Source organism: Poecilia reticulata, chromosome 17 (assembly GCF_904066995.2).
Source record: "Poecilia reticulata chromosome 17, P_reticulata-male-v2, whole genome shotgun sequence".
NCBI classification, from domain to species: Eukaryota; Metazoa; Chordata; class Actinopteri; order Cyprinodontiformes; family Poeciliidae; genus Poecilia; species Poecilia reticulata.
In genome coordinates, this window is record NC_088846.1 from 21,956,982 (window position 1) to 21,979,012 (window position 22,031).

General features: G+C 41.1%; 1 protein-coding gene across 17 annotated transcripts in view; it reads right to left on the reverse strand.

Annotated features, from left to right (window-relative positions):
* The window catches only part of LOC103479767 (protein tyrosine phosphatase receptor type F), a 238,265-nt gene that overhangs the window by 51,899 nt on the left and 164,335 nt on the right, over positions 1 to 22,031 (reverse strand). For 10 of the 17 annotated variants that reach the window (XM_081597905.1, XM_081597904.1, XM_008434405.3 and 7 more), the window contains 8 exons: positions 21,814 to 22,007; positions 15,954 to 15,980; positions 10,918 to 11,035; positions 9,387 to 9,959; positions 7,807 to 7,907; positions 7,452 to 7,699; positions 4,709 to 4,787; positions 2,503 to 2,727 (listed from right to left, as the gene is read on the reverse strand). In XM_081597905.1, coding sequence (XP_081454031.1) covers positions 2,503 to 2,727; positions 4,709 to 4,787; positions 7,452 to 7,699; positions 7,807 to 7,907; positions 9,387 to 9,959; positions 10,918 to 11,035; positions 15,954 to 15,980; positions 21,814 to 22,007 — 1,565 coding nt within the window. The remainder of the gene's footprint in view (positions 1 to 2,502; positions 2,728 to 4,708; positions 4,788 to 7,451; positions 7,700 to 7,806; positions 7,908 to 9,386; positions 9,960 to 10,917; positions 11,036 to 15,953; positions 15,981 to 21,813; positions 22,008 to 22,031) is intronic. The other 7 variants (XM_081597908.1, XM_081597910.1, XM_008434417.3 and 4 more) reach the window with 1 other exon arrangement.

A 22,031-nucleotide genomic window follows, 5' to 3' on the forward strand; every position in this document is an offset into this window, starting at 1 on the left:
CGGGTCCTCGTCTCCCTCTTAACTCCAACCGCACTAATCGATCTCCTCTGCCGTCTTCACGGTGGAGAGCGGATGGGAAAACGAGCTCAAAGGAGGGAGTGGAAGGAAAGAAAGCAAGAAATAGGTAAAAAGTCTGAGATTCAGCTTAAGACATGAAGGACTCTCTCTCTCTGGTCGTCGAGGGCCCAGCTGCTGAATATGCATGTCCGGGGTAGCAGAGGAGCCCAGAGCAATAGCAGACTCTCATTCCTCCTGCAGTGAAGTTTAGCCCAGACCATCCCACAGAGACGCGGGCCTCCATGTTAGCGCTGCTCGACAAGCGCACAGTGCCGCCACTTAGCAAGCCAAGAGGCCTGTATTAGCATTGCTAAGACATCTGGATGGGGCCCCTGCTGGCTGCAAGGAAGCCAGAGCTGGATCTCTGACGTCATTGTCAACCGATAAGGGAGTTATCAGGACAAGCTGTAATTTCTGTTAGAGGCTGCTACAATAAAGGCTAAGTGGAAAGAAGAAAACAAACAACCGCTTTGTCTGATCGCAGCTGTTTTCCAAACGCTATAGGCTGCAAAGTGGTGAGAGTTTGATGATGGGTGATAAAGTTAACCCGAAATTTATTAACCTTGATGAGCAAGCAAAAAGAAAATGACAACTTACATTGAAAACTGTTTGTTGCTCATTTTAGACAGTGGAGGATAATGGCCATTTTAATTTTAAGAAGGCAATTCATCCAAAACTTGATAATGGTGATTACCATTCATGCCCCAACAAATGAAGTTAATTTCTTTACACACAAGGAGACACATTTAGAGTAAATGTGTCTCCTAATTAACAAGTAAGATAAAAGCGAGAAGATACCCAGGGATGATTATAACATACAGAATTCTAAAGTTTTTGTACTTTCATTTACTTACTTAGTGCTTCTAAAAACAGCCAACGCGCTTAAACATCCCCAAAAACACCCACCTGGTTTTTGACAATAAATTAATGTTTTTTGGTGTCTGTAAAATGAGCCGTTCCAAAATGTTACAAATCAGCAGGGAGTGTCCGTCATCTAGCAACGCCAGCCAAGCCCAGTCTGTTACCTAGCAACGCAAACTGAGTTCCAGGACATTTGGTCAGTTGGTTTTACTGCTTTATATTCTGTACAATGGCTGCTAGAGAAGAGAAGTGCTTTGTTGACTTACCATTCAGAAACCACTGGCTGCATTTTTGTTGGTTGTGCAGGAGGCTCTGCTTCTGCTTTTCAAAGTCATGTAATTGGGGGTTGTTTGCAGCCATTTTTGTGTGTGAGTGTAAACACTGAGTTGGAGCAGAAGCTTATTTTAAATTAAAGCAGCTCATTCTGAAGGAAGATCAAAATTGGCAGAACTGACCAGACCAAAATCTCATTATCTAAGAATGATTATGTACAAGAAATATAATAAACATGACTTAGCCAAACCTGTTCAAGGAAGCATAATAGGTCACCTTTAATGTCAGAAAGATAATTTGTGTAAATCTATTTGAAAATGTATTACCTTCTCTTGTTCAATTTCACAAGCAACACCAAGTACCTAATTACTACCACACCTGCCTGATCAAGTCAGATTTCCAGGCCAACCACAATTACTTCCAGAGAGCATCAAAGAACCATCCAGGAAGTCACAAAAGGACCCAGAACAAGATCTAAAGCACCGCATGCCTCACTCGCCTCAATTATGGGTCAGTGTTCATGATTCAACACTAAAAAAGAAGCCAGGCAAAAAATCCCTGGGAGGATACATTTGCTTTACATTACTTTGATGATCCAACAGACTTAATTTGAGGAAAATATTCCGGGGAACATTTTGAAAAGTCTGCGTATCGTTACATGTGACATGAAACAACTTTTCAGACAATAAAATATAATGGTGATAATCAAACATGATTGTTTGACATGGCTTCAAGGCCTGGATTGCTTTCTGTACCTTCACTTTTGCAAGAGAATCAAAAGAATATTGTCCGGCTATTACTTTATATGACCTTAACCTCAGGCACACTTGGCTTATGCAGCCTGTTTTGGTAAAAATCCTTATTTAAATCTGATTTAAATGCTGTAGCATTTAAATCATTACTGCTCAAAGACCTTCCTTGTAGCTGAAAATTCTCAAAATTCTGCAAAGAGTGAGCTGAAATTGCTTCACTTTGGTGCAATTTAATCATCACTGAAACTGAGTTATGGATTTATCTGAAATTAAAATGTATTCAATAGTGTGAAAAACATAAGTGTGACCAAAAAACATTACAAATATATAGTAAGGCAAAAACTTGCTAGCAGCACTGTAAATAAATGACAGATGGAAAATCTGAATATAAAAAATACTTCTTTAAAGGGTATAGTAGCTGGGTCCCCTAGAAATATGGTATTAGATCCGACAAACCGCTCAGCCCGAGTCTGATTTTGGAGAACTGCTGGTCTAGAGAGTACAATGCGAGGTCCAACCATCTGCCCTGGTCCAAGTAGAGAAGAAGGATGTAACTTACATAACTAGCTGTGCCGTCCGTCCCCTCGTTTCGTAGTACCGCAACTACAAACCATTGGAACTCCTGCATGTTAGTTAGGGGCTTGTTTTTGAAACCCATGTAGTCCTGGTCATCACCCAGCGTAAAGGTTGGCGGCAGATGAGTCAATTTGGCTGCAACATATGCCCTGGGGGACTCCACGTGGCGTCTGCGCCTCAGCATCGGACCTTCTCTGGACCTGAGCAGCTGGGGGAAGGAGGCAAAGTGGAAAGGTTATGGTTTAAAATTAGCAACAGAGCCCAAGTGAGATGACCCCTGAGACCTGACAACCTGCCAAAGTACAGCATTCAGGCTGTGGCATTAGCTCAGGTTTACATTTTAGCAGAAACTACTGCAGGGTTTGTTAGCCCTGGCCCTCAGGGGTGCACTGTCCTGCAGGTGATTAACAGGTTCCTGCAGGACTTGACAGCATGCCGAAGAGGTAATGCAATCATTTTAATCAGGTGTGATGGAGCAGCGACACATCTAAAAGATGAAAGACTGTTGCCCATCGTTAAGAAACTCTAAACTAGCGTATATGAGGCAAATCAAAGCGTCTGAACTCCTGGTATCTCAGAAAAACAAAGCCTTTGCATCGACAGTGTATGTCCAGTTTTGGCTGTGCTGCTCAGTAAAAGATAATGACTCCACAGTGCTAAAATGCCCTTTGCACGCTGGCACGACGGCAAACAATGCAGCCAAGCTACGAAGTGAGCAATTAGCACTTAGTGGAGCACACAATCTCAGCATGACTGCCAGCCTGGTTAATAAATGAGCGGGAGTGTACAGCACTGCGGCATTGTGTTTTTCAGCAGCATTTTGTTTCCTGTCACTGATGTCTTGTGTGCCGCTCCAGATGTAGCTTTATTAAATCATTATGTTGGAGGGAGGAGACAATGGCCTGCTCCGTGTTTAATGACTCAGGGAGTCCCATCTCTTTCCCTCTGTCGCCTTCATTATTCCTAAGGGGAGACCTTGAGCAATGGTGATTCAGATCTCCAAGTTTACTTAAACCTCCTGCCATTATTATTCAGGCATGTAGGCCTAAACTCCCCCATGATTAAGTGGCATCATTATTCAACAACAAATAAATAAATTGGGAAATCATATAAAAGTTCATGAGAAGACAGGAAGCCTCAACCAGAGTGCATCTACATGACACACCTGTTGCTAAACCTGTCACAATAGGCAAATTATTGGATGTTAAAGTGAAATAAGCTCAATAATTTCAGTTTTCATTTGTTCAGAGACCTCATAATTGATTTTTTTATTTATGGTTTCAGTTGTAAGTGGATTTTTATTTGTTTTATTTATCATTTTTGTTTTGATTTTGGATATTTTAAGTGTCTTCCAGTTCCAATGCTAAGTACTCTTTGATAAATTAAAGTTTATTAGCCTTTGAAAAGGTGAACTTACATTGTTATGCCATTACCGATAGATGAATTAAAAATGTCCTCAAAACAACAATATAGTTCATCGCAATAATTACTGGAACAATTTGTCATCTAGCGATATTTGCTATCGTAACAAACCAATAGGACAACACTATCATTCTGGCTACTTTCTTTTAGTCATCTTGCAGATTTTTTTTATTTTTTTTTTGTGGATTGATATTTGTGAAAGAAGGTTGATTTTATATCTGGTAAATCATTTTATTGCAGATTGTATTGGATGTTTGGGGTCTAAATCCTGATCCAAGTTGTTTTTAACCATGGGCCACAAGATGTTTACTTGAAATCTTTACTTATAATGTGCTCAAAAGTTTAGATTTTTAAAAAAAAAAAGCTTTCTGTCTCAGAATGTTACTGTCATAACATATTAATTAATTTACATATCCTTACCAGAGGTGCCAATAGATGCAAAGGTAGAGATAAATTTGTAGGTGTTGCTTGCAAAGGAATATAAGAGAGATCAAATGAAGCCCTACATCACTTGTTACACATTAATACTAAGATCTGAAATGGTTTTATTCGACAGATGGCTGCTGTTTGCAGACCTGGCATCCAATCAGGAGACTCCCCTCCTACCTGAGTGACTCACAGTTTAATATCTCTTCCTCCCTGAGCTCAGGAGGGTAGAGCTAATTGGCTGCCACCGGCGACTCTCCACCCAGTTGGAGCGGAAAATGCTATCCGTGACCCCCGTAACCTGGGAACATTAGCCAATCAGCCCCCCGCCTGGCACTCACCTCTTCCAGGTCCACTTCGTCTGGGCTTTTCCACCGCTGCATTGATTGGGTTTGTGGCACCACCACGATGTAAAACCATCTGATGAGGAATGAAAAAAGAAATAAAAATAAAGCCTCAGTAAACAAAGCATGACTCAGTCGAGACATTTGGAGACTTGGAGATGCTTTTGTTGGAACGACGCCACCGCACAAGTGAGTCTGACCAAGGTCGAACTCCAGCAGATTGGCGCTGCGTTCCCCAATTAATGGCTAAACGCTAAGAACATCTGCCACACGAACCGGAACAAACACCATTCAGTGGAGGGGAGCCTTCAGCTAATGGAGATCCCTGTAGGATTCCTGAGGTTAATAAGAGCAAATATGTGTTTCTGTGCTGCTGTTACGAAGACTCAGATGGATGGAAATGAAGGACGTCATTGGGGAGGGTCAAACGGAGGAGGTTAGGTACCGACTCAACGAGCATACATGCGAGAGCACACAAAGCACTCATGTTTCCGTGTTTGTATTTGCGTTGGCTCCTTCTCGCTGTCAAGCCCCGACTGTTTTCTCTCGGCTCAAAGTTTTCTCTCCACTGCGGCATTTTGTAAAACGAGCTGCTGCTGACAGTGAAAGCAGCTGCCTCTCCTTCTCCTCCTCCTCCTCCTCTCTGCTTCGCATCTGTGATTCAACAGTCACTCAAGTCCGGGAGTGGAAGAAGACGTGTATAACAAGGCGGCTCCTCACCAACACACCCCTCGACCCCTCCATCCCCCCCATCGCCAACCCGCTCCGTCTGTCAGTCTGAGCTGGACCTGGCCCGGACTTGACAGCACCGTAATCTTTACACCAATCAACTCGCCGCGCTCCTCTGACATGGCCGTGTCTGTGCGAGTGTGTGTACATAAAGGTAAAGGCTTTACCCGGCTCTTAGCAGCTCTTAACAATTTACGTCAAAAGAAAACAGCTCAGCCTGATGTTAAGTCTAAATTATCATCAGCTTTCAGAGAGTAAAAGCTGCGGTTTAAGAGTTGGAGCAGCGCTTCGCTATCGATCAGATGCTGGTATTTTTCCTGCAGCTCATCTTGAGAAGCTTCTGACTTTTCAGAGTAACCAACACAGATGGAAACTTTTTATTTTAATTTAGATTAAAATCTTTTTACAATTAAAAGTACAAAGTATTCATCCTTTATAAACACACCTTTTCCATTTCAGGTCAGGTTAATATGACCTCGTCTATCCAATTTGTTTCACTCTGAAGCTGACTTTGGTGGATCAAAATCAGCTTTTAATTAATTTACTGAAATTGGTAAAATGCAGCAAGCGCTCTCAAAGAAAGACTGACCCAAATCCTGTTCTTACTGCTTAGTAATGAATTGGATGCATTTCTTTTAATAAGGCAAATGAGCAAAACCCTTTTTAAGCTTTGAATCTGCAATGATCTGCACAGTCCTTCCTTATGGAAAATAAGACTACATTATTTTGTATGAATAAAATTATTTTTTAATGAATAAAATAGAACAAAATGTTTATCAATAACAGCACATAAAAAAAAAAAACTAAGTCAGCTTCTAGGAAAATTCAATTACAAATAACATAAGATATAAATGCTTTGTTTAGTTCACTAAATGGGGAACAGATACATATATTTATCCACCAGACAGCTATAATGTTATTGCTGAAGAAGTGATGGAAAGTTGAGTGGAAGGAAAAATTGTGGTAGAAAAAGAAGTTTTGCAAGATGATGATAGTGAATCTTCACTATCATCATCTGGGTTATGGCTGGAGTCTGTGTTTTGAGAATCGGATTATTTTTTCATAGTCTGATTAGCCCAATTCCTTTTCACACCATACCAGGGTTCATTCACTTTTCCCACAGTAAAATGTAAGCACTTTTCAAGGTAAGTTTTCAAACTTTTCCAGCACCACACATGGGCAACAATTAACTAAATTAGACAGTTGCAATTTACTATTACATATTTATCGCTGTTGTTAATAATATCTCGTGATACTGTCTGACATTCCACAGCAGGCACAAGCTAAACTACAAAAAAACAACATTTTTTTACGTCCCATGAAATACTTTTTGGTAATTCTAACTGGCTAAAAACAAGATACGTTTAGTCAGAGAGTGGAAAAAAACTCAGTCTTCCTATTAGGAGTATAAAAACGTAGTTTCAACTGTAACGTTTTCCAAATTTAGGCTTTTAATCAAACATTAGATTGCACTTTATTACAAAACTGTGCAGTTTGAATATCACACACATTCAAAGACTTTATACAAAAATCAAGCATTTTCAAAACCTTGAAAATGCCTCAGAAACTCAAGCATTTTCAAGGATTTCATGCATCTCTGTGCGAACCTGTAATACATCAATATAGAGTTTACCTTTTTGAACTGAACTACTTAAATTAATCAACTTTATGATGCTATTTTAATTTATTAAGATGCACATGTAATTGGTGTCTTTACAGCCAAAATGCTACTATTATTCATGAACCGGATCGTTTATTCTCCGGTTCATTGTAGGGCGTCCCGCGACATTTCCAGGCCAGAATGGATGTAAAGTCCCTAAATTCCCTCCGGTGCATTCTGGGTGAGCCTCAGGGCCTTCCCCCAGTGGGATGGAAAAACCTCTGAATGAAGACATCATGCTCACACCAGCAAACTACAAAGGTTTGCATTTTTTGATTATACTGACAATGCTTATGCTACTGAAAGTTTGTGGCATTTGGAGGTGTGAATGGTGCTACATAAATAACTGACCTGACGCGGGTGGTCGTCTGGACTTTTGGCAGGCTGATGATCATTTTGCCATTGTGAGGTGTTTGTGAGACGGGCTTGGCTTTAATCAGGTCTGGGGCCGTGCGGATGGACACCTGCTGCTGGAGACCGCCAGCGATGATGCCCCTGCTTGTGAGCACAAACGAGTAGTCGGTGTCTGGCTGCAGATGTGTGATCAGCTTCCTCTTTTGGTTTCCCTCCACCTCCACACTCTGTTGGTTGTACAAGATCTGCAAGAACAAAGTGGGAGAAAACTTGAGTTTCCACTCACATGTAAGGAAGTGATAAGAAGCCAACTGTTTCCGTGATATTTCAGGTAATTTTGACTGACACGTACCTTAAATGGAGCCTGGGATTTGTAGTTTTCTGGCAGGTCCCAGGTGAGGAGCACAGAGGTTTTTGTGACTGCCTTGACACCAAAGTTAAGGGTTGGGAAATCTGCAAAGACATTTGTTTAAAATTATTATCTTAAGTAAAAAATATATATATCAACAAATATTTATTGGCTTGGGCATACTATTGGAAAAATACCAGAAGATCAAATATGAACCTAATTTGGGATGTAAATAAATTGGAAAGTGTAGTTGAGGGGGAAGGTTCTGGATTTTGATTTAAAGGGGGACTATTATACAAATTTTATTATTTGAACCTTTTTACACCTCCAGCTGGGTCTGGCAGTATAGTCCAAGCATACCCAACCACTTATTGGCAATAAATTAATGTTTTTGGTGCCTGGAAAATGAGTCGTTGGACTATTACGTCACGATCGAGGGGCACTGCATCATCACCTAGCAACCTGATGAGTTCCAGCACATTTGGTCAGCTGCTTTTACTGCCGTATGCACTGTACAATGGCTGCTGGAAAAGACAAGTATTTTGCTGCTGACCTACCATCCTGAAACCACTTTCTGCATTCTAGTTGATTGTGCAGGAGGCTCTACTTTTGCTTTTCAAAGATGTACAGATGTATAATTGCACATCTGTGCTGTCAGTTTCACTGCGAGTGTAAACGTTGAGTTGGGGGGCGTGGCCAGCAGCAGTTTATTTGGATTTAAAGTGACAAGACGCCAAAAAACAGCTCATTCTGAAAGGAACTCAAGATAAGCAGAACTGACCAGACTAAAATCTCACTATCTAAAATGATTCTGTGCAAAAATGTAATGAACATGCTCTGTATAGACCATAAATCTGTGCTCATCTCTTCAAGGAAGCATAATAGGTCACCTTATAACAGTCTATTTTTTGAGTGGGGGGTTTGTTCTGGTTTTTGTTTTTTAGGTTTAGTTTAGGTTTAGTTTTTTAATAAATGTAAAGGTTTGATACTTCATTCTATTTTGTTATATTATGAACAAGTTAAATAAAGTGATGTAAAACATATTTTAAGTAAGGTGTTGCAAAAATTGAATACCATGTATTCCTGTCTTTCAACTTCAAAAAGTTGAAGTGGTATGAATAGTTTTTCAACAGACTGAGATCTCAGAGATCACTAGAAGATATGCGACAGTAGAGAAGGCAACCTGTGTCTTAAAATAGGCACCAATCCACTAATTAATAAGAAATCTTAGGTTTATAAGATTATAAAACACACAAGGAGGTATGTGCTGGGTACGCTTTAGATTTATGTGTAATGGGATGGAGGATGAGGATGCGTGGTAATGTGACTGTAGCGTGTAATGAGATTAGCACTCTGTAAATCAATAAACAGAGCTGCGGTACACTGAGAGGAAGATGAGACAGACGTGGCACAGATGGAGACAAAACTGGTTCCCTGCAGAAGTTAAGGCGCCAGCAAATGTTATGAAACACATGGACTTGTTGACGGACGAATGGCGTAGTATGATCACATGAGGGCTTAAAGCCCTGATGTCATGTTTTCAAAACAAACATTGGTGAGGTGTGTATGAATATACGCCCTACCGTTCGACATGGTCCTGCTCTGGATGCTGGGGCTCAGGGGGCCGCCCCCCTTGCTGGTGAAAGCCTGAACGCGGATGTCATAGGTGGTGTCTGGGTTCAGTCCCTCGATGGTAAGGTGTGTTTCCGTGGTGTTGCTGATGTTGTCTTGCTGGTTGTTTATGTCTTTGTACACCACCTTGTAGTAAGTTATCTTGCCGTTCCGTTCCTTCAGGCTCGGAGGCTCCCAGGTGAGCTGCGTGCTCGACTGGGTGAGCCCCGTCACCTTGAGGTTGAGCGGGAAGCCTGTGGGCAGATCTTCGGCCGTGCTAATCTCCTTCACGTAGGCCTCGCCGGCGCCAGCGCGGTTCCGGGCGCTGAGTCGGAAGACGTAGGTCGCTCCTTTGTGCAGCTCGGTGACGGTGTGGTGGTCTTTAGTTTTGCTCAGCTCTAGTGAGGTGAAGGTCTCTTCGTCGGTGCGCTTGTACTGCAGTTGGTAGCCCATCAGCTCGCCCACCATTTCCTTAGGCGGCTGCCACTGGATGAGCGCCGTGTTTCCCATGGTGGTGCTGATCATCATAGTGGGTTTGCCTGGCACTGAAAAGGCAAAAAAAACTTAAATCCACACTCCAAAATGTTTAAAATCACTGCTAAATTTAGGCTCAATGACCCCAAAATGAGATTTTCTTTGCCACCTTCCTCGTCATTCTCTTAAAAGCAAACATGGGTTGCTTACATGGTCAACTCTGGTAAGCAGCTATCTTCTTGTAGTCACACTTTTCTTTTATAATCTCTAAATTGGCATTTAAAATTTCTAACGAGTCCTCAGGGCCTTTGCAATAAGACCACAGCATGTGGTGCTTTTCCACAAAGTCATCTTTACACTAACTGCATTTCCATTGACCATGTAATTGCGCAAAATGGAAATATGAAAATAAATTCACTAAATGGAAACACACCAATTTATAGAAAACAAACATGTTTTTTGATAAAAACGTTTTTGCTTTAGGATGAGTTTTTTTTTAATCAAATTTGCTGTATTTCAACCTTTAATTAATCAGATTAAGAGTTGTATTTTTCTAAATTTTAAATTAGGCTGCACTTAAAAGATTTTGATATTTACTATGGATACAGGTGAATAAACCAACGATTACCAGTTAAAACATTTATGTATGTACATATTAATCTACAAAAACAGTACTAACAAGTACAATGCTAGAGTTACAAGGCAGCATTATCCTGGAAACCTGCATGTTGCCCTTCATACAAGTACAATAACACAACAAATCAATAGTAACTCACATTATCACAGAGTTCAAATCTCTTATTCTGGCTTTCTAATAAACTGGTCTGGAGGAAAAATTACACAAAATAATGCATAATGATGTTTTGTCTTTAAATATAAAACTATTTTAACTTAGTGAGGTTTATCCACTCCTTTCTTGAACGTATATTCATAAAGGAATATTACTGGGGGGTTTCATTAAATAATGTCAAGTCTGATCTGTGCATGTTCTCTGTTTTGCATGAAAGCGTCGATAAAACTGCTGCTAACCTGCGCCAGTCGTGGTGACGACCTTAGCTTTGCTCCGAGCTCCGTCGCCCTTGGTGGTGTAAGCAGCCACGGTGACAGAGTAGGTGGTTTCAGCCAGCAGTCCACCAATAACAGCTTCCTGTAATACGGTGAAATAACAAGAAATCAATGAACCTGAGTAAAATAAAACCCCCTCATTGATGAAAACCATAATAAAATCCCCGTCAACGAGCTCACATCCCCTCAAACGACACACAGCACCAAAAGAAACATTAATGAGATTAAACCCCCTCTTCCATTTACTTATATTCCTTGATCAAATTTCCTAAAACAGAAATTAAACATTAAAAAATGCAGACAAACGGGAGCAGAAATTTTTCTTGGGTAAGAAAAACTCCTACGCCCAACTGTAAGGCACACGCTGCACCCATTAACCAAACCAAATGAACCAGAACATCACCAGTGTGTCAGTGTTCATGCCTGCCGCATGGATAAGCATGGGATTATACCCAGAGGAGCTTAGGATCATCACTGCACTGCAGTTTCTTAAAACCCAACAAAAATCTTCACTTCTGACAGCCGGAAAACTATGAAATTCAACCCTTTTTTGGTAAACAAATATTAGACCTTTGACTTATGAAGCTCGAATTGTCGCTCCTCTGGCTGCATGTCCATGCAGTGTTATGCACAAAACACAGACACACTTAAAGTGATTGAACAAATCAGTAACTCAGCAGTCAGGAACAAACAGAGAGAAACAACTGTTATGTGTAACCTGCTGCAGTGCTGGCACTCACTACACCAGTCTGCATCAGTCGGAATAAAAACACACCCACACTCTGGAATTAAACACGGTGCGCTTGAACGAAGCCAATATGTAAACCAACAAACAAACAGACAAACACACACACACCTGACTACACATACTCACCAGCAGAGACAGGCCTGTGCAAATGGCTCAGGTCGCTTCAGATTTCTTTTTATTTTGCTTCCAAAAGTGACAAAAGCTGTTTTTGTGATAATCTTCCCGTTACACTCAACAGTAGTTACAAATTCCCTAAATATGCTGCTTGAAATGTTTTTTTTTCTCCCCACTATGTTGTTTAACATACTAATAGATTAGTAGGGCTTAGAAAGATTAATCATCATTCACCGATTCTTGAAATAATCATCAGCTAACCTTACATAAGTATAATGACAAAAAATAAATAAAAATAGCTAATCTGATGAAAACTCAAAGCAGAAATTAAGCTAAAACTGATAACACCTATCAAAACCTTCTCAAGTTAAATAGTTTTAACTTCACTCAATTTACATTTAGCAAAACAAAATCTATACTACTTGATCAAATACTTGATAATGTAAACTGACTTTAACTTTAATGACTGTATCTGGATTTGAATCTAAAATTGTGGAAGAATTTGTTGACCCCGTCTTCATGAAACTGCATTTGTCTTTGTAAAATGTCCTCAAATAGGTTTTGCTGACTGTGAGTGAATAAGCAGCAGCCAGTGAAAACATTTGAAAGACCTTGGAAAACTGAATTTAAAAATTATAAGCAAACCTATATAGTCTAAGAAAAGTATACATATAGACAGAAAACTGTGCAGATGAGCTCAGACTCAGGAATAAATGAATGCCTGCAGGCGGCTTAAGTACACATGCTCGAGTTATCTGGTTCTGGCTGGAGCCACTGAGAGGACAAGTACACAGATGCCTATAAGCCTTCCTGCTGGAACTCCTCTTAAACCCCAGATACTGAAAATATCATATAGCTTCTCCCTATTACTGTTTCTCTAGCTAACGAAATTTAAATTTCCTTAACTCAGACTATATAAGCTAGCTCTGTTCAACTGTTCTTTTTACCGTCTTCCTCTTTCACGGGCATTCAGCACTCCCATGCTAACCTTTAAGAGAGATGGGAGAAAAATGCTAAATTACTGTATAATAAAACCATTTTAACTTTATGGAGGAAGTCTCATTACTTTATTCATACAAAATGGCTTTAACAATCTCTGTGATGGCAGCAGCAGAGGTGGCCCCTCCTTCTGCACTGACAAGGTCGACCCAGGTCTGGTAACACTTTTGAAACTCAGCACAAAGTAGAGAAAGCAAAGCTTCAAAGTTTTCCTTCAGAGCAAATGCTTAGAGCAGCACCAAAGGGCATTACAAAGATTATCAAGTTATAGAAATGGAGTCTTTTCTATGAAGCTCCCTGCCACAATCCTCACTAGAATGGAAAGTGTCAAGAGACAATTAGTGACACGGATAGAAATAAAATTGCTTCTTTAAGCCAAGAGGCAATATTTGATATTATCTATGTTACTCGTTTTACAGTATTTGTGTAATGATTCACTAAAATAATGATAAAAAAAAAAGCTTTATAATCTGACTCCTTGCTAAGCGAGGGTCAGACCGACACGTTGATGTTTCTGCTGCTGACATCTGTCTGTGGCGTGTCCCACTGCATTAGCTACCTGGCAAACAGAATGCTAAGCAAACAACAGAGACGTGTGAAACGGGAGACATCCTCTGACGGCATCCGGCTCGCTGTCTGACAGGTGTTAATCAACGCATTAAAGGCAGAGGGACACGAGCCAAGCCTGACTCTTGGCATGTGGCTGCAGGGGGAATCTGTGACCAGGTTTCTGCAGCTTAGCGTTATCGCGTAGAACCAAACGGCTGCACACACCCTGCTGCCTCAGTTATTAAAGGGACAGATTAAAGCACTGGTGTTGGAGCCATTTTACCAGTTTGACAGGCTGAAACTGTCACAGTTGCAGTTTTCTAATTAAAGACTGCAGTAATCGTCTCGGGTAGAGCCATGGATGTTCACAGGTCATTTTTTTCCCCCCCAAGCAGAGACTCGAAGTCTCTAATGATATAAATATTCTCTCATCAATTGCACACCTTCTAGTCTGCCAATGGCACTCCATTGCTGTAGGTTATGAATTCAAATCAGGCACTGTTTTATCCTTAGGCTTAATTTCACTCATGAACATTTAACTTTTTCAAAGCCTTTCATTACAAACTTATGAATTATTCAAGTTGCAATATTTACATTATTGAGAAAACAAATATGCATTTATAGTGAAAATAGGTTACACCTCTTAACATCAAATTTCTGAATAAATAAAACAGAAAGCTATACTGTTAACAAGAATATAGTTGTATTTGTAATTATATAAATAGCACCTGTTATGTTCAAAGTGCTCATATTTTTTCTGCATAATGTAGTAGAGTTTTGAGGCTGTTCTTTTTCTCATTCCAAGTCGGAGAATTACATATACTTTCTTAAATTACAGAGCGACATTATTAAAGAAACTCTGAATTGTTTGTGTGGTAGCAAGCAGAAAAAAAGATACCAACAGAGAAAATACAAAAGTTTAGGAAGCAATGTAAGTTTTGGCCAACTCTTAGATGCTAATGACGCTAACAGCGCTAAGCTAAAAAGTTATTTCATTATATAGTGTCTTTTAAATCACAATTAGTGATTCAGAACACCTTTACTCACTGTGTGATTAAAGAAATTGAGCCTTGGTATTTCAAAATAAGCTGTTAAAAGCTAATTTCCTCTTGTTCACACGAAGCCTGTGGGTAATCTTATTTTGTAAGCTAGTTGTATTTTAACACACTTATTCATTTCTAACACAAGTTCTGTTAACCCTGCTGGTTTACTGGTAGGAAATAAAACAAAATTTAACATTCAAGTTACAAATTATTAGTAAGCATTGCAAGAATACAGCAACTGGCTAACTTTTAGTGGCTACAGCTAAAATTAGCTTTTCTACCTTCCTATCACAACTAAACTAAAATTATCTTTTTATTTTACAGATGCTTTACAACATAATTTGTGATTGAGAAAGATCTTCACTTAATTTGTGTAAACAAAAAACATACAATCCTTTGTTTGACCCAAAATATGGCTTAATCCCACTATTTTTTGCGAACACAATATTGTGTATTTAATTTTGTGAGCTGAATGTATTTTTATATCTCCCTAAAAGAGATAAAATAACATTTGGGACAGAATGTGAGACGAGATATAAATCATTTGTAAGCACTGAAAGAATATTGGAAGTGGCTAAACGCTTGTCGCTAACTGTGGAAAAGTTAATATTAGCTTCCTATTAGTGCTACACTAAAGGGGTATTTAATTTTACATTTCTTCTGATTCTGATGTATGAACTCTTTACTTTATTTGTGAGTAGAAACAAAATACTGCTGAAATCTCATTTTCTGCCTTCTTGCGTTCCACATATTGTGTATCGTCTCATCATATCAGCATCCCCCCTTTCCAAACCATCGCACCTTCCCACATTTCTCTTCGATGCATGACTACGAATAGTAAGTGGCTCTGCATTTACAGTTGTGCCATACGACTTCTAGGAGGTAATAAGCCATAACAAAGAGCTGCATGACAGCCATGGAGCAGAGAGCTGCCATCCAGGCGAATGAAAAGAACATGAAAGACTGGTGGAAACCTCGAAGATGTGCGGAGCTGATAAAACCCTGCAGCTCCTCCCTTCAGATAGACATGTCATCTTGAGCGGTGGGGGGAGACAGCAGGTTAGGCGAGCCTGATTAATGTCAGCGTCACACTGAGATAGTGACACCCAGCCTTTTGACTGCAGTGTACACTCAGTGGTTGCTAGCACTCCATGCACGCTGCACCACAGGTCTCCACATTTGCAAGTGCACAGCTGCTACTAGTTTGTCTCATTATAAAATGTTGACCTGTACACATTTCTTAGTGGAATAACATTCTCTGCAGTTGCAGTTGTGCTGATAAAAAAATAAAAATGAGCGTGCAAACACACAAACACACACGCACACAGAAAAACACTTGGGCAGACGTTTCTGGCTGCGGTTGTGATGGGGTTATGATCTTTCATGAGGATTCACACTGAGTGGATTACAGGCATGGCTTACACAGAAACAAACACACACATACACCGACTCGTGATCCAAAACACACAAGCACCCCAAACACTGCAGAGGGGAGAAGAACCTGCCCTGCAAGACAAACCCCAGCAGCACACATGAGGGCTACTCACATGCTCGGTGGACTCTTCAATGTTCCACTGATGGGAGAGAAGACACAGGACAACAGGGCGGGGAAACAAATGAGTCAGAAACACAACAGGCAAGGGAAAAAAAGCACTCGTCTTTTTTTCACTGGCAGATGAATGTAGGTGTCAATAGAGTCATGCTGCGGAAAAAAAACACTGTGATGGAAGAGATGGAGGGAAGGAAATAAAGAAACGACGGAAAGCTGAGTGGCAAGAAATAAATTGGAGAAAAGCGAAGAGGAACGTTTGTGAAATCATTGTTCGCAATGCACTGCCTTGTTTCCCCATTCACCTTTTGGATCCGGGGAAATTTAAAGCAACCTCTGTTAGGTATGATAGCTGCCTCGTTGTGGACATAAACTATGCATAGTCTGTGAAGCGTTTCTCTTTCCCCTAACGGAGGCGGATGGAAGAGCCTTTATTCATTACATTTCAATATATGTTTCCAAAATGTTCACCCTGCTCGCTGTGCTCGACCGAGTAATTCCCTGGGGGGGGAGGAAGTGAAAGCCCATTTCGGTACCGCGGGGCTCCGTCAGCGTCGAGCATGAAATCCTATTACCAGTGCCGCTGTGTTAGCCCTGTGACATCAAACCCCGCTGATGCAGAACGCAACGGCTGGTGTTCACCAGCTCAGTCACTGCAGAGGAGTTCACTGATGGGTGGCCTGGCTGACAACGGGGGCAGGAGAGATGACACTGGTGACACTGATGAGGGACAAAGTGGAGAGGAGAAAACGGGCCGGGGTGGAGGTGAGGATGCGTGGGCGACTATTGTAACAGCACTGGGGGAGAAGCAGGAGAGCAGAGGCAAACGGAGGAGGGGACTGGTAAGGCCAAAACAGCATCAGCACATCAGGAATAGATGTTAAAGGGCCAGATCACCCATTTGTATCACCTAAATTTACAGATACATAATTGTAGTTTCATGTCTGATGTCATGTGTTTGGGTGTAATTAATTGAACTAGAATACATGAGATAGGAAAACAAGTTTTGCTCTCTCTCGCCCTTTGCAGCATGAATGAACTGCGATACCAGTGACATTTTGTTGGAAATACTGATTCTTTTGAATGGTTTTATTATTCACTATTACCCAGTCTTCATTCAGTGACAGCTTCCAGACTAAATATTGTCTGGTGTGGTGCAGTCTGGTAGGAAAAAGGTTGGATGTTTGAGTTTTGGATGATTTCAAGGTGCATTTCTAACTGATTTTATTTCAATTCACCACAGATTTATTGACTAAACTGCCTGGAGTAAAATGTAGAACCTATGCTATTGCATTAATATTAGCATATTTTGAAAAGATCAACTCACCAGGATGTGGAACAGAACAAAGTTTTCATAAAATATATGTAAATTAAATTGTATTATGTGATTTTTTTTTAATTATTTATTTCCAAATCTTATGAAAATATTTGATTACAGCAGTTTACAGGTACCAAATTGAAGTAGAAAACTAACAAATGATAAAACAAGGGTACAAAATGCAGATACAAATTGACAAAATGGCAAAATACAAAAAATACATAAGAACATTGAAAAATAATTTAAAAAAATAGTTTTCTCTGTTGATTTTTACTTAATGTATCTATCTCAATTTATCCAGGAGGATCTGGGAGTAAAACACAGACACCCTGTCCCCAGCTCTTTCTACGGGACTCCAAGGTTATCCCAGCCCAGAAAAAATATATAGTTCTGTGAGGTCTATCCCACAGGAACATGCCTGAAGGATCTCCATAGGGAGCTGCTGTAATTCCAGATTAACCTCTCTTTAAGGCAAATCCCAGCCACCCCTCAGAGGGACCTACCTACATACCTACTGTCCCTTGTAGCCAAAATCAAGACACAAGAACTTTTGTGTGTTTCTTGAAAAACCCTGAGTCATTCACCATCAAGTTTTTGTAAACTAAAGGAAACACCTCATAAAGTTTACTCAGTAGAAATATAAGTTCTTGTTTTTCCTGACTTTAACAATAACACACCAGTGAGTCATAAACTGTGGAGACAATGATCATAATTCATATAAAAGCCTAAATAGTCTCCACCCGGTTCTCAGCGGATGGTTTTTATTACCAAACTGTTAAGAGACATAAGAGCCAAGTCTGGTTGATGTCCCGGTTGAATCGAGCCCAAACACATGGCACATCAAAATCTGCATCCCTGTGCTCCCCTGACATAGCGGGGCACTAAAAGTAGCGTTTAAGAGCAGCTGCTGCTTAACTCCACATCTAACAATTTGCGATGTTCCTAATTGCTTAATTTGTTTGCCGTCAATTCAGCTCAGTATGTCAACAGAACAGCAAACACATTAAGGTTCACAAGTTCCTATCGCATCTTGAGCTTAATCCCCTTTCAGCTGCAACTGCTTTTGCTTTCTGCCTAAATCCACAGGAGAATTATAAATTATCCTCCATTTATATTTTGAATACCAGCGCAAGCTGAAAACACATCACTGCTGATAAGCGTCGTTTGTGGAAACGGAGCGGTATAATTTGCAGGCGGGTGAATGCAAATGTGATGACATGGGCTGAGATGTGTGGCTATAAAAATGGGAACGAGGAGAGAACGAGTGATGTGGAAGAGAAGGAGCTGTCATGATTGATGGAGTGAAACGAGCTGAGGTGCTTCTTTTCTCCTGTCCCCCCCGCCTCCACCCAAACCCAACCACCAATTTCCATTCAACTCCAGTCTGGGGCAGCGAAGGCCGTAGAGGCAGTGAAGCATCACCTTGCTCGCATAAACTACGAAAATGCATGAGTGGTCAAACCAAATGAACCTGGAAAGTGGGGCTGAATGGAGGCAAACTCGGGCAGAAAGGGAAACTTGGGTGGAAGCATGGAGTGAGGCTAATGGCTTCAAATATTCAACCATTTCCAGTGAAATTTCCAGTATGTTGTATGTGAGAATGAGCCTGGAAGTAGCTGCGAGGGCACTACAATGGAGCTGGCGTTGGGTTGCCAGCTCAGGTTTGGGTCACTCCTCCAACAGGAGAGCGGCTGCAAAGGGTTGATAACATCACACTGTTAACTTGGCCTATAGTTTAAATTTAGCAGGGAAATGAGGGCGATGTGTGGGCTCCTGCTTGAAAAGAAAAGAAGCGCTTAAAGCGCCCACGCTCAGGCGAGCTCTCCCAGCGTTTCAGCTAACCCTGAGAAAGGCTAAAAAGGATCCAGAAACATGGAGACAAAGAGAAGGGCCGAGCAGGGGGAGGTGGTAGTGGCTGTGACAGGATCTGCAATTCAATCACATGGCTTAGGGTTGTGATTGAAGTCTGAGGTGAGGTTGCGGTGTGCTTTCAGAGACCTGGAAAATGCGGTATTTGCTTTTCCTCCTGGCAGGCTTGCTGTGCATCAAATCCAGGTGAAAGGGCGGCTATAAAACTGATTTCACAAGACATTAAGGGAATTTCTTTGGAGAAACACATTGGGATGTGCCAACACATAGGAAAATTGTTTTCTTCCATTGATTCATTATCAATTACAGGTGTGCGTTTGCAGGATTTGCATGACTCTCAGGATGAGTCACGAACTCTTTCCGACCAGCTGGAACGCCTACTACAGGGCTGATCTTTGCAGGAAGCATGCTGGCTCATGTTATCTCTGTTGTTGAGGTACGAAAACGGGAAAACGTGTGAAAAAGGAGGGATTGTTTTAAAACCAGTTGAACGATAAAGCATAAGAGACTGTTTTCTAACTGTGTGGTCTTCTAATGAAGTCTGGGCAAGTCTTTGCAGGTTGACTACTCAATGATGAGTCTGTTGAGATGACTCAACCAAGGGTAGCCGACCTGCACGCAAGGACCTGGTAATTACTCAACCAACTTTCAAGCTGAACAGGGGGAAAAGGAGGTCAAACTTGGGAAAGGAAGGAAAAAAAGGAAGAAAACTCCAAGGTCTGCCACGGAAGGGGCAGTTAAAGGTGTCCCGAGCAAGAGACTGGAACACGTGAGCGATAAAGTGCGCCGCATTACAGCGAGCTTTCATATTTATTGTATGCTCCAATGAGACATGGCAGGGAGTATTGTTTGCATAACAAGTAGGGTCATGTTCAGTTCAGTTTTCACAACTCAAAACAAATTCATGCGGAACGTGCCGCCACAGAGAAAAACACTCGAAGGAAGATGAGCAACCACCACCATGTTTTTCTCAGTTTCCATACCAAACGGTGCTGTCCCGGCTGTCGAGCGCTCCCCTACACACAGTCAGATAACAATGAAGTGTCAGCAGCAGCTGCCAGAAACAACTGCTCTTAAACAAAGGCACTTTGTGTTTGGGAGATCAGGGCTCACTTTTTGACCAGGTGTAGAGACACGGACAATATGTTGTGTGCCAGTCAGGTTTTTATCCACATTTATTCTCTGCTATCTCTACTCAAACCTAATGAAACCTGTAGAAAATCAGTTTACACAAAATTGAAATCCAAAGGGTCCGCGTTAGCCTCATTACAACAGTCCGGTGGTGAAATTAAATGTTTCTAAAAACGAATAAAAGTTATCAAAGTTGAGTAAAACTCGGAACAGTAATTTCCTTTGCAGACAGATGGCTTGTTTTTAGCTCTGCGTACACTTTTAGCTTTTCTTACCCAAAGAAGGTACCACTGGTCTAACGCTTCTTTGCTTAGCTCTTTATACCTTTAGGCACAAGGCACTGAACTACTGCTGACAGGAACTTTGAATACTCTTTTTGTTGTCCACAGAAGTAACCTCTGGCTCAGAGTTGGGTTTAACCATGTCCCATTCATGGACTCAAAGGATGATGGGGGATATTGAGACCATTATTTTGTGTACTCTACTTTTAAGTATCATAAATAGTACTCCTTGGATGGCACCTCATCCTGAGCCAGGCTTGTCTGGTGCTTTCTTCCTTTTAAAATGGCAGCATTTTATTTTTCTTTCCACTGTCACCAAATGCTTGATCTGGTTGAAGAATCGCTGCAAGGTGTTAATTTTTTGCCCACCGTCATTAAATGATCACCTGAATTTGATTGTGTTGTGTTACGTTACTATTTGGATCGAATGGAACTTCAAGTAATTGGTCCCGAATCTGACAGTCAAATTTAAGACTTGATGGGAATCAACTGTATTGATTATATTGGGCTAAATACATTTTAACAGATTAAATAGACCAAGTTGGACTGAATAAGTTGGTGTGAACGCAGTGGATACTAATATTAATCACATGCTTCTGTTAAAGGCGACAGAAGGTTAAAGTACATAAACACTATGACTAACAAACAACCAGCAGGAGGTTTTTAAGCCGGTTTCTTTTATTTGCAAATTCAGGAGGCTGTGAGAGTTGGGTTTTCATGGCTTAAGGATATTCATGAATCTCTGAGACCCATTTAAGGATTACAATCTCATCCATCTCCTGGTGTTGTGCGGCTTTGGGCGATTCAGTGCACTCTGCATTACCGTGTAAAGGGGCAGTGTCAGGGAAATAACTTTAATTTATAAACATGGTAACAAGGCAGTGCATATGTATTGGTGTTAAAACCGCAAGGGGGGCTGCATTGATTTCACTAAGCCACATCCTGATGTTACGAACAGAAAATGTATCCAACAGCTATTACTGTAGAATTTAAGTGGATTTCATTCTGACAGCTAATCCAAAGCTGTGGGAGCTGGGTACCAATTTAGAGTCAAATGTCACATGTGGAAAAAGATTACGGGAACCGGAAAAAGGGAGGATACTGCAGTCGACAGAAAGAAACTCCAGTGTGTCTCGCCCAGTGTAGGAGAAGCAAAGTGTGAAGAAGAGAGGACAGTAGAGAGACGGAGTCATGAAATGTGGACAGCAGAGTCAAGAAGGGACAAAGAAAAGCTGGACCAGAATAAAACTATCCATTACCTGCGCCTCTGGCAAAGCCACATCCATGATGTTCGGCTGGCCTCGTGGTTCGCCGTTTTCCAGTCGGGAAAAGATGACTTGGTAGCCCCTGATTTGTCCATGCTGCTTCACCTGTACAGGAGGCTTCCAAGTAACGCGGATGGCGGTGGAGTTTATGGCCTCAACCTCCAGCTTCCTGGGAGGGGCTCCGGGCACTGCAAACCAAACATCGAGGGAGG